Source organism: Harpegnathos saltator, unplaced genomic scaffold, assembly GCF_003227715.2.
Source record: "Harpegnathos saltator strain DR-91 unplaced genomic scaffold, Hsal_v8.6 scaffold205, whole genome shotgun sequence".
Taxonomy (NCBI): Eukaryota; Metazoa; Arthropoda; class Insecta; order Hymenoptera; family Formicidae; genus Harpegnathos; species Harpegnathos saltator.
Window position 1 is genome coordinate 345,414 of NW_020229990.1, and position 13,469 is coordinate 358,882.

The 13,469-nt window shown below is 38.2% G+C and overlaps 1 protein-coding gene across 1 annotated transcript in view; it reads right to left on the reverse strand.

Moving 5' to 3' along the window:
* The window catches only part of Mical (Molecule interacting with CasL), a gene marked incomplete at its 5' end in the record, with an annotated part of 449,478 nt that overhangs the window by 169,886 nt on the left and 266,123 nt on the right, over positions 1–13,469 (reverse strand). The window contains one exon of the mRNA XM_025298111.1: positions 10,034–10,178. Coding sequence (XP_025153896.1) covers positions 10,034–10,178 — 145 coding nt within the window. The remainder of the gene's footprint in view (positions 1–10,033; positions 10,179–13,469) is intronic.

Consider the following 13,469-nt stretch of genomic DNA (forward strand, 5'->3'; position numbering starts at 1 on the left):
GAAGAGACTGCTGTTCATTTGCCTTAATTCGCCTTAATGTTTTCAACCAGTTTTGAATTACACCGATACTCTCTTGAAGTTTCTTTAATGCAACTTTTGGATCTTTGTACGAAACAAGGACAGCTATATCATCAACAAAAGTTCCCGTTATTGTTTGCTGCATTGTTGATAGATCAGCAGTGAATCAGCAGGCACCCGCTGCAAGGTACAACAAAAGAATAAACACGCTTCCCTGCGGTACTCCGGATTTGATAAGCTGTAATTCTTCCTGGTATTTTATTAAGAAATATCTATCTGGTAGATACGATTTTAATATGTGGTAGAATTGAGGTAATTGATTTTTATTTTAATTTTGGGCAGGAGTCCTGGATGCCATACCCTATCAAAAACCTGAGTAATGTTCAGAAACATCGCTAAGCAATACATTTTTCCTTCTAGGGCCTTGTTGATTGCCTTTACAATCCTATGTACTTGTTCCGTTGTTGCATGGTTCACGAAATTTTTATAAATATTGAGTTCTCGACAGATTGTACGTTGATTAATTTGAGGATGACCAATTTATGGCGGTCATCCCTAAAACAGCTATAGTCAAATTTCTTATCATCATGTTCGGAACATCAATTAAAGATTTTCTTTTATGTTTAGTTACGATGTAAGTTACATTCACGAGCTCTATTTATAAGACTAATTATTGTTACATGACTGGGGCATCGACAATCTGGATACCGTAATGCATACTGACGAGCACATTCTCTGGAATTTTCATTGTTCCTTCCATATTCAATTATCATGTCGACAATTTTATCAAGTGAATAATCAGTTATATTAAAAATGATCAAGGAAACAAAGTTTTAACTTTAATATTTTTATATTCAATTATATACTTAAAGTGGCTCGTCCACAGATCGTCACTTATGTATTTTCTAAGGCACGTTTCATTAACGAGCAATCCAGGGCGCTACATTTATATATCATTTCGTGACTGGTCCGTCTCTCAATTGTCTATCGCTCGTGACTTCTTAAGTTTTCTTCTTCCGCGCAGAGATGCTTGTTGGAACAGTAGACATCCTCACCACATCCCTTCCTTAGTGATAGCTACTAGGTGCGCAACTAAGTTTCCGGGTTTTTTTGATCAATGAAAAAACCGGAAAAACTGGAAAATCAATGGAAAATTTCAAGAGAAATATTAGGTGTACAACTTTGCTTCCGTCGTTTTCATATAGATGGCTTTAGCGATAAGTAGTGGTTGAAATAAATAGATTATAGACGTCATGCAATAAACTTGGGCATTTGTCAACATAACCCCATAGAAACATTAGTCCATTTGTGTCTGCATCATAAAGTTATTCTCGATTGAAAATGTCAATTTACGAGCCAAATTCTCGTCATTTGCGGGAGGTTTTAATTTTCTGCTTCAATATGAAGAAATCTGCGGCTGAGTCTCATTGAATGCTCTCAAATACTTATGGTGAGGCCGCTATTAGTGAAAGAACGTGTCGTGAGTAGTTTCAACGCTTCAAGAACGGTTTCACGTCGAAGACCGGCATAGCGGTGGAAGAGAGAAGGTTTTCGAAGATGCAGAATTGGCGGCATTACTTAATGAAGACTCGTGTCAAAGTCAAGAAGAATTGGCACGATCATTGGGAGTGACTCAACAAGCAATTTCAAAACGCCTCAAAGACATGGGAATGATTCAGAAGCAAGGAAATTGGGTGCCGTACGAATTGAAATCGAGAGATGTTGAACGGCGTTTGTTTGCTTCTGAACAGTTGCTTGAAAGGCAAAGACAGAAGGGATTTCTGCATCGCATTGTGACTGGGGACGAAAAATGGGTTCATTACGATAACCCCAAGCGCAGAAAATCATGGGGATATCCCAGCCATGCTTCCACGTCGACGGCCAAACCGAATATTCACGGCTCCAAGGTCATGCTCTGTATTTGGTGAGACCAGCTCGGCATAGTGTATTATGAGCTGTTAAAACAGACTGAAACAATCACAGGCGATCGTTATCGAATGCAATTAATACGTTTGAGCCGAGCATTGAAAGACAAACGGCCGCAATACAACGAGAGACACGATGAAGTGATTTTGCAGCATGACAATGCTCGACCCCATGTTGCGAAAGTGGTCAAGACATACTTGAAAAAGTTAAAATGGGAAGTCCTACACTACCGGCCGTATTCTCCAGACGTTGCTCCCTCTGATTATCACTTGTTTCGATCAATGGCACACGGCCTGGTTGACCAGCACTTCCGGTCTTATGAAGAAGTAAGAAATTGGATTGATTCGTGGATCGCTTCAAAAGATGACCAGTGTTTTCAACGCGGGATTCGTACACTGCCCGAAAGATGGGAGAAAGTAGTGGCCAGCGATGGACAATACTTTGAATCATAAATGTATAACCAGTTTTTTACAATAAAGCCTCGAATTTCGGGAAAAAACGGCGGAAGCAAAGTTGTACACCTAATACAAAAAATGGTTTATTCAAAGTATCGTCCCTCGCTAGCTAAACATTTTTGCCATTTCTCTGGCAATACATGAATACCGCGACGATAAAACGACGCGTCTTTGAACCGAAACCATTCACCCAACCAATTTTGCACTTCTTCGAAATTGGCCAAGTTTTGCCCAACCAAGCCATGCGCCATCGACCAGAACAAGTGATAATCTGAAAGGGCTAGGTCTGGCGAATGTGTGGCGGGTGTGGGTAGCAAATCCCATTTCAGCGTTTCGATGGTGTCCTGGACAATGGAAGTGCGATGGCACGGAGCGTTGTTGTGCTGCAATATCACTCGTTCATGTCTCGTGTCCCATTCTAGCCGTTTTTCGAGCAATGCGTGTTTCAAATTGATCAGTTGTTGTCGGCGATGTTGTAGCGATGCCCATTGACAGTTTTGCCCGGCTTTAGCAGCTTATAGTATACGATTTCTTTCTGGTTCCACCAAACGCAGAGCATTGTCTTCTTTCCGAAGCGATTTGTCCGTGCCGTCGATGTTGATGCTTCGCCAGGTGAAAGCCACGATTTTTTGCGTTTGGGATTCTCGAAATATATCCACTTCTCATCGCCAGTAACAATTCGATGCAGGAAACTCTTTCTTTCATGCCACAGAAACAAAATTTCGGAAGTGGTTCTTCGATTTTCCATCTATCTCTCAGTCAACTCATGTGGCACCCATTTTCCTTGCTTTTAAATATTTCCCATGGCATGTAAACGTTTGCAAATACCTTGGCGAGTCATGTTTAATGCCTCCGCAAGTTGATTTTGTGTTTGCGTATCATCTTCATTCAATAACGCTTGCAGATCGGCGTCCTCAATTGTTTTTGGTCTTCCGGAGCGCTCCTTATCCTTAGTGTCGAAATCGCCATTTCTGAAGCGTTTAAACCAATCTTCACAAGTAATTCTCGATGGTGCATGTTCGCCGTAAGCCTCCTCAAGCAAAGGACATGCTTTAGCTGCACTTTTTTTTAAGTTAAAGCAGAAAAGCAAAGCTTCCCGCAAATGCTGTTTATTTGGCACTAAACTGGACATCTTCGTTGTTAGAAAAAATATTTTTGCGTTGCGATATGTGTTGATATTACGACTGGTTATTATTAACAGATGTCCAAGCTATAAAACAAACACAACTTCAGACATGAATGTCGACTACATGTGTCGTTAGCGCTATCCATGTGTAAAACCCGGAATCTTAGTTACGCACCTAGTATGTATGAAGTTGCATATCTGGTTAAACATGCTAAGATCGAAGACGAACTATGAGTCTTTATTATCCTAGTCTGTTTATTAAATAGTATATAACCTGCGAATAATGCAATAATAATAATTGAGATTCCGATATCTAAGAATAGTTTATTTGATAATGGATTCCAACTATAATGTTGGGTGTCATACGGCTAACCGTCATAGCCAAGTAGGAAGTCCTTGCTTGTAGGAAGTTGCTGAGTAAATGAATGCGCCAAGAAATGTAATGCCAATGTCGTATTAGCGAAGGTACAAAGAGGATAACTAATCGTGTTCCTAAGAAGTGGTCCAATGGCTGCATTTGTTTATTGTAAGTATGGAAAGGAAAAGATACTTAGTGATGCGTCTTCAATACGTTGTCCCAAACTGAAGGATTCCAGCTGATCTAGAGTCTGAGAAAGAGAAAGAAAAAGAGGCGCTGTATACGTCCTCACCCGTATCACCTCGTCCAGAACTGGGGGGGTCACTGACAAACCATAGGCTAAGAGAGAGAAAAACAGACGCAGTATGCGTCCTTACCACTTTGTCCCGAACTAGGGGGTCATAGGCGAGCCAAAGGCTAAGAGAGAAAAAGAGAGATGCAGAATGCGTTCTCACCACCCCGCCTCGAACTAGGGGGTCATAGACGAACCAAAGGCTGAGAAAGAAAGAAGGACGCAGTATGCGTCATCACCACCTCGCTCCGAATTAGGAAGGTCACAGACGAGCCTGAGGCTAAGAGAGGGAATGAGAGACTCACTACTTCCTTCCTGTCGCATGAGAAACTCTGTCGCATGAGTAACTCCCATCCTATTCTTTTCGTGTGTCGGAAAAACATCTAGATCAGAAATCGTAATGATATAAAGGAAACGAGTAAACTTTGTTGAACAACGATCACTACAACATAACAATTCTCGTCAATCGAGATAATTTCCTAGATAGAAGGATTGCGATGTGAAACACAAAACTACATGTCGACTTGGCCAAGCATGAACAACAACAACAATCTTCTTTTCTTAATTCGTCTATCTATTGTTCTCACGGTCGTGCATATCTCTATAGATGCACCGCTTAGCGTCTAGCTCACGAGACTAGAAGTTCAATCCTTTCTGACGTCGGTCATTTAGTTTCGGACAGGTTTGTCGTATCCGTAACAGTCTACTTACAGCGCGGCGCCTATGTAATTATTTCTATTTTTAAAACATGTAATCGCTTCCACTTTCTATTGTTATATATGGATGAATTTTAAAGAATGATGCTCTTTATTTTTGCCCTAAAAACAACTTAAAAACTTTTGAAAGTAACGAGGAGGGAGGAAAAGATTTCAAAAATTGTCCAATTTTGCAACATCTGAATGCACAGTTGCAAAGAGTTTAAATTACACTACAACTTTCATACAAATTATTTTTACATATGCCTCGTACTTTAGAAGATATACGCTAAAAATGAAAATGGTTTTTTTTTGAAAGGTGGTTTCACTTCATCAGAATGAAATTCCGCACGAACAAAAAATTGTTTTGCATTACGGATGAACTACTTTACTTTCACACAAAGTTTCAGAATTCTTTCAATTTCCGTGCTCCCTAACTTTCCTTGTTAGCGTTTTGGGTTAGAACTGGCCTTAGATTCTTACTTATGTCTTCTCTGGAAAAATTTAATAATACTTTTCGATGTAATAATTATTGGGTTGGCAAATAAGTTCGTTCGGTTTTTTAGAGTAGAATAAAACACAATTTTTTGATAAATAACAAGATAAATATTAATTAATTATATATTGGCCATCTTTATCGATGACCTCTAGCCATCTTTCCACCAACTTCATTATGCCGCATTTGTAAAACGTCTGGGGCTTATCGGCGAAAAACCAATCCAGATAGTTTTTAACGGCCTCTTCATCCTTGAAGGTTTTCCCGTTCATAGAGTTCTGCAGCGACCGGAATAAATGATAATCGGAAGGGGCAAGATCTGGTGAATACGGAGGATAAGGTAAAACACCCCAGCCTAGCTGGAGCAATTTGTTTCGAGTAGTCAATGACGTACGAAGTCTGGTGTTATCGTAATGGAAAACAACACCCTTGCGATTTTCTAATTCTGGACGTTTTGTGCGGATTGCTTGGTTCAATTTAGTCAATTGCAAATAATAGTTGAATCAATCGTTTTGCCTGACGGTAACAGTTCGTAATAGATGACACCCTTGAAATCCCACCATACGGAGAGCATTATTTTCTTCGGATGCAATCCCGCCTTCAAGGTTGTTTGCGGTGGTTGGCTGCTATGCCCCCATGATCTTTTACGCGTTACATTATCGTAGACCACCCATTTTTCATCACCCGTCATTTAAAAAATGGGTCGTTTTCTTGGCGTCTCCGTAGCGAATTGCAGATGGATATGCGTGTGGTCAAGTTAGTCTCGGTTCATTGATGTGGCACCCAAACATTGAGCCAAGAAACGTATCCCAGCCAGCGCAAATGCTTTTCTACGCTTGTGTGGGATGTATTCAATGTCGCAGCAATCTCTCATACCGACTGGGATGGATTTACTTCGATTATAGTCTTAATGTCACTTGAATTAATCTCGGTCGGGCGACCGGAGCGGGGCGCATCATTAATGTCGAAATCTCCAGAACGGAAATTGGCATACCACTTTTGTCATATGCGTTCTGTTAAGGCATCATCTCCATACACACGGCATAACTTTTTATGAGCATCCGCAGCTCATTTGCCTTTTTAAAATAATAGAGCAAAATGTGACGAAAATGCACGTTATTTATTTCCATGTTCACAGCTACGCAGCACACATAATACTGATGTTAGTCAAACCAGACACAGCACAACATAAACAATGAAACATAACCTTTCAAATGTGTATTCGATTTGCACCATAGCGCTGAGAAAATAAAAGCGAATCCGCGTGAAATTTACACTGAAACAAAAACCGAACGAACTTATTTGCCAACCTAATACATGAAAATTTGTGCTTTACGAAATGTACTGAACATATTTAATTAGTAATCACAAAAGTTTGTCGAAAGTTTCAATATACATATAGGGTGTTAAAAAAGTCTGGAAACGGTCAAATATTTCGAAAACGAAACGGTGTTGAAAAAAATGTTTCTAACCAGATTTTAGGGTCTTGAAAGTTCTACTGAATAAACATTCATTTGGCTTTGAGTGGAGGGGTCAAGGCGAATTCAAGGTCAACATGATTTTTTTCAATGGGATACCCCACTTTTTATTACACAGTGTTAAAGATAACAACGAGACGTTTCCAAAACACTACTTGATGACATTTATTTGTTGAGAATTATCTATTGTTGAGAGTTGTGAACTTTAGAATTTACGGTGCCGCCAGCATTAGTATTATCCAGGATGTACCGCATGGAGATTGCATGATCGGACTTTATATCCCTGTGTGTGTGTATGTGTGTGTGCACGCGCGCGTGTGTGAGTGTGTGTGTGCGCGCGCGCGCGTGTGTATGTGTGTGCGTGTGTGTCAGCAGAGATAAGGACCCCGTCATTCTCGCGGTATTTAATGACTCCAAACCCTCTCTGCTGTGCGCGCGCGCGTGTGTGTGTATGTGTATGTGTGTGTGCGCGCGCGCGCGCGTGCATGTATATGTAGAGGGGTTTTTACTGAATTAAGTGTTCAAATTGTCCTCCTTCTGCTACTTGACAATGACCTAATCGTAAATGAAATTCATTTAAAACGTTTCGTCTCATTTCTGGTGAGATAATATTCACTTGGTGCAGTATGCGTTCCCTAAGGTCTGCCAAGTTAGCAAGTTTCGTTGCGTACACATTGTAATTAATTATTTGTGAATTGTCATTAGACTTACAAATCATTTGTAGGAACTCATCTTTATTCTTCGATAAGGAAGGTAACACATATGTGATCTCTACATGTAGTATCCCCAAAAAAACATGTCAACGGGTTTTTGGTTATCAGATCCTTCTTTATCGAAGAAAATTTATTAAATGCTAGATACTAAACGCAGATCATATTCGCCATACAAGTAACAAATTACTTGTTCGTACGTATATCAAGTCAAGGCAATTTCTTTTGCAAAATAAAAAATTACCTTCGGTAATCGCCAAAATGGTATTGACTGGAAGGGAAACAATTACAATATTGTTGATGCGAGGATATGGTGACCGCGTTAGGTCCTTTGAACAAATAGCGACTTTGTTTAACGATACTTATGCAGATGTGAACCAATTTCAAAGTCTACGGTCAAAAAACTGTCAGACGATTAAAAAAAACGGGATCTGTTAAGGACCGCTCGTGGAGTGGTAGACCAAAATCACCGACATATTTCGATAAAAGTTTGGATGTGATGCAATCATTTATAAAAAATCCTAATTCTTCAATAAGGAAGGTAGCACAAGCGACTGAAGTTAGTATATTTTCTATTCATAAAATTGTAATGAAAGAAAAATGGCATTCTTTCAAAATAAAATTTATTCAGGAGCTGGCAGAATGTGATTTCGATAGAAGAAATGAGTTTTGCGATGAAATGATGCGTCGATGCGATAATGATAACACTTTTCTTGATAATATCATTTTTCCCATGGATTTTCTTTCGAATTAAATGGAACGGTAAATCGTCAAAATTGCCGCTATTGGAGTGACGAGAACCCTCATTGGATGCGTGAACTTCACACATAGTAATCTCAAAAACTGAACGGGTTTTTGTGAATGTGGTATGATCGGGCCCTTCTTTATCGAAGGAAATTTAAATGCGAACACTTATCTAGATTTACTGCGAAATCAAATAGTTCCTGCTATTGACAATTTGTTTGATGGAAATATACAAAATATTTGGTTTCTACAAAATGGTGCACCGCCACACTATGCAGTAGTAGTGCGTCAATTTTTAACTGATACTATCCCAAACCGATGAATAGAAAGATGTGGAGAAATAGAGTGGCCCTCTAGATCGCCAGATCTTTCTCCATTGGACTACTTTTTATGGGGATGTATTAAAAACAATGTGTACGCAACGAAACCTGCTAACTTGGCAGACCATAGGGAACGCATACTGCACCAACTAAATCTTATTTCACCAGAAATGAAACGAAACGTTTTATATAAATTTCATCTACGATTAGGTCATTATCAAGCAGCAGATGGAAGATAATTTGAACGCTTAATTCAGTAAAAACCTGTCTACACATACACACACACACACTGCAGAGAGGGTGTCATTAAATACGGCGGGAGTGATAAACCGCGGGGTCCTTATCTCTGCTGAGACACACACACACCCATACACACATGCAGAAGGGTTTAAAGTCCGATCATGCAAGCTCCACGCGATACATCCTGGATAATACTAATGCTGGCAGCACGGTAAATTCTAAAGCTCATAACTCAGACAATTCTCAAGAAAAATGGGCATCAAGTAGTGGTTTGGAAACATCGCACTGTCATTTTAACACTGTGTGATAAAAATGGGATGTCCTGTTGAAAAAATTATGTTGGCCTTGACTTTGCCTTGACCCTTTCACTGAAGGTCAAACGGATATAATCATTCATTAGAACTTTTAAAACCCTATAATTTTGGTTGGAAACATTTTTCTCAGAAACATTTCCTTTTCGAGATATTTGACCGTTTCCAGACTTTTCTAACGCCCTGTATATAAATATTAAATATACAAATGTTTCTTTCATCTTTTACTGTCTTCTCGTCCAATCTTTGAAAAACTATTTACGAAGATATGGAATGATTTTAAACCGTAACAGACTAATAGTTCTAATAATTAAAAAATCTAGCTTGACAGATCGGATAATGTGTTTATCATAAATAAAAAATTATCTTTTATCATTATAGCTGGATGCTATATAGCTTGGAAAGATATGTTGACAAACACGATGAAGTTCAGCTCGAATATTTGATGAAATTTTATCTGGAAAAATTTGTCCTCTCCGAATAGCCTCGGACACATTTTAGAATATTCTAGAAAGAATTCATGTGAATAGATTGAAGTTCCGCGAGGAGGGGAGGTAAATACTGATAAATATTTAATTTTTGATTAATAAATATTTAATTTTGATTCATAAATATGTAATTTTTGATTACCCTCCTTTCCTCGTGACATAGACATAATGTTATGTAATCTATTCATGATATCATATTATTCATGGCATATTATTCATCTTAAAAAAGTGAACTACAACCAATCTACCTCCTGTACTAATACTTATGATATTATGTATGAAAATATAATTTATTATAATTTATTAATTAGAACAGCTATATGATAAAACTAAAGCTTATAAAAATAATAGTAAAGAATTTTAATATATTTCATACCTGAAACACGGGTAGTAGATATAGAATAGTTTAGTGGCGGTGGTGGCACAGGTGGTAGATTTCCAGTGAGAAAATGATCATCCAATAAACTTTCCGACATGCCTTTAGGTCTTATGTCAGATCTCGGCAATACCATCTTCTCAAGCTAAAGAAAAATATTAAGATGTTGAATCAAAATATTTAGGAAATGGAATACATTAATAGAAATAAAACATTTACATAATGTAATTATCCATATGAGTACAAAAAAGGAAATCCTGGAAAATGTAACACAACAGAGAAACAAAAGATCTAGCAAAGAATAATGGGTAAAAAGGGTCGATTTTGGCCCATCGTGGGGAATGGGCAAAACACATTATTTCCAGAGCATTTAACTCACTGAACATGATGCCGTCGTTAGTTTTCGTCTAAAACCCGGGGAACATGTTCTAATCTAAGGATCTATCATCCAATAATTGAATTACCCGAGAAGCCTTTGCATAAATATTGAAGCTACTGCAAATTCGTGTACTAGCTAAATTAGCTGAAGACAGTTTAAATTTCCAATTTAATAAAATTATTTTCGATTTAATAGTTAAAGGTCTCCTCTTTTTATGTAAAATTTACTGTAACAAATACTATACACGATGTCACAGACCACCAGTACCACACAATTTTTTTATAAACGCGACGTTTTAAGGAAAAATATTTTAGACAATAATTGTACGATTTTAATGGAAACATAAAACAACTATACTATTTTATTTACAAATGGCACCACTATCGAAATATTTAATTAAATATCTGATCATTACTTTTCTTAAATGGAAACCTAAATTTTTTATTATATCATCTCTTTCTAAGAATTAATTTTAACAACTTTTGCCTTAAACATTCTTTTATTTGCCTAATATTTTTTGAGATATTTAAGGAAAACTTAATAACATTCTCAATATTTAACTCACAATATCTCAGTTTCAGTATTCTAACTGATGAACTTGATCGTGCCCTTGGACTTAACTTTGGGTCCAATTTTCAAGATTATTTAAAGCTCAACTCGAAACTTTCAAATGGAAACCCTAATTTATTATTAATTATATCATCTTTTTCTACCAACTAATTTGAACAACTTTTGTCTAAAAAATTTTTTTATTTGCCTAATATTTTTTTAGATATTTAAAGAAAATTTGATAACTTTCTCAATATTTAACTCACGATATCTCTAACTATACGAGGGTGGTCCGATAAGTACTTAGCCTACAAAAGAAAAACGAAAATTTTGGAAAAGTGAGGATTTATTTCTCAACATAGTCTCCTTTTAGCTCGATACACTTGACCCAGCAATGCTCCAACTTCTTTAACTCGTCTGAAAAATACGTTTTCTCGAGGTCTGCAAAGTAGGCCTCCGTGGCGGCGATGACCTCCTTATTCGACTCAAATTTCTGCCCGGCGAGTGACTTTTTCAAGTTTGGAAACAAAAAGAAGTCGCACGGAGCCAAATCTGGAGAATACGGTGGATGGGGCAGCAGTTCGTAGCCCAATTCGACCAATTTGACCGTGGCGAGGGCGGAGGTGCGAGCCGATGCGTTGTCATGGTGGAAGAGCACTTTTTTCTTCGCCAAATGGGGCCGTTTTTTCTGCAATTCGGCGTCGAATCGGCCCAATAATTCGGCATAGTACAGCCCTGTGACCGTTTTGCCCTTCTCCAGGTAGTCGATGTAGATCACACCTTGTGAATCCCAGAAAACGGTGGCCATCACCTTTCCGGCCGATAGGACAATCTTCGCCTTCTTCGGAGCACGTTCGCCGGGTGAAGTGCACTGTTTCGACTGTTCCTTGGTCTCTGGTGTGTACCAGTGGATCCATGTTTCGTCGACGGTCACGAAACGACGCAGAAACTCCTTCGGATTGCGCTTAAACAGCGTCAAACTGCTCTGAAGTGGTCTCACGGTTGCGCTTGTTGTCCGGAGTGAGCAAACGCGGCACCCATCGCGCCGACAGCTTTCTCATGCCCAAAATTTCATGCAGGATATGACCCACGCGGTCTTTTGAGATGCCTACTGTCTCAGCTATCTCGCGCACCTTCAATCGGCGGTCTGCCAATACGAGATCGTGGATTTTTGTCATGTTATCCTCCGTGGTAGCCGTTTTCGGGGCACCTGGGCGTGGCTCATCAAAAACCGACGTGCGACCACGTTGAAACTCGTTAAACCAATTTTTTACGGTCGCCATCGAAGGAGAAGAGTCACCGTACACAGCATTCAAGCGCTCTTTGATTTCGCTGCGCAATTTCCCTTCCAAAAACAAGAATCGAATCACCGACCGATATTGCTCTTTTTCCATTTTTCTAAAATCCGCGGACACGCCCGCTTCCACACGCGGTCAAAACAAAACTACGAGTCCGATTCGGCTGAAATTTCGACAGTAGCCGTCTACGAGAATGTACTACACGATAGTAAATTTCTCTTGCGATAGTGGCGCCATCGGGCGGTGAGGCTAAGTACTTATCGGACCGCCCTCGTATGTCAGAAGGAAAAGTGATACCAGACTTTTTTGCTCTATTTGGTCTTAAGAATATATTGTTACAATAGTGCCCTGACTTTTGTTAATTTGATGATTTTGAAATTTCCAAAAGTCAGTAAGTTAACAAAAGTCAGGGTGCTATAACAATATATTCTTGTAACAATATGTTCTTATAACAATATATTCTTGAGATTAAATAGAGCAGAAACATTTTCTGAGATATTTAATGAAATCTCAGTAACTTTTTCAATATTTAACTTAAGATATCTCGCTGCTTATTGGAATAAAAATGGTACCAAATTTTTTCATTCTATTTGGTTTTAAGAATATATTGTTATAATTGTGCTCTGACCTTTGTTAATTTGATGAGTTTGAAATTTCTAAAGGTCGATAAATCAACAAAAGGTAGGGCATTATTGTAACAATATATTCTTAAGACCAAGTAAAGTAAAAAGTTTAGTACTCTTTTTTCTTCCGACGAATAGTTAGCGAGATATCGTAAGTTAAATATTTAAAAGTTACCGAATTTTTCTTAAATATCTTAAAACGTATTAGGTAAATAAAAAAATGTTTCAGACAAGAGTTGTTAAAATTAATTGATAGAAAAAGATGATATAATAAAAAATTCGGGTTTCCACTTAAGAAAAGTAATGATCAGTGAATATCTTGAAAATGCTGTAAACAAAATGATATTATATGTCTATCATATGTTCTTATATCATGTATTCTTACCTTAAGGTCTCCTTTGAAACCATATAACTTTTGTCTGAAATATTTTTCTCTAGAATGTCATGTTTACAAAAAAATCGGGTGGTACACATGGTCTGTGACACCGTGTATATTGTTTGTCACAGTAAATTTTGCATAGAAGGAGAACACCTTCAACTATTAAATCGAAAATAATTCTATTAACCCTTTGAAGCACGAATTTTTC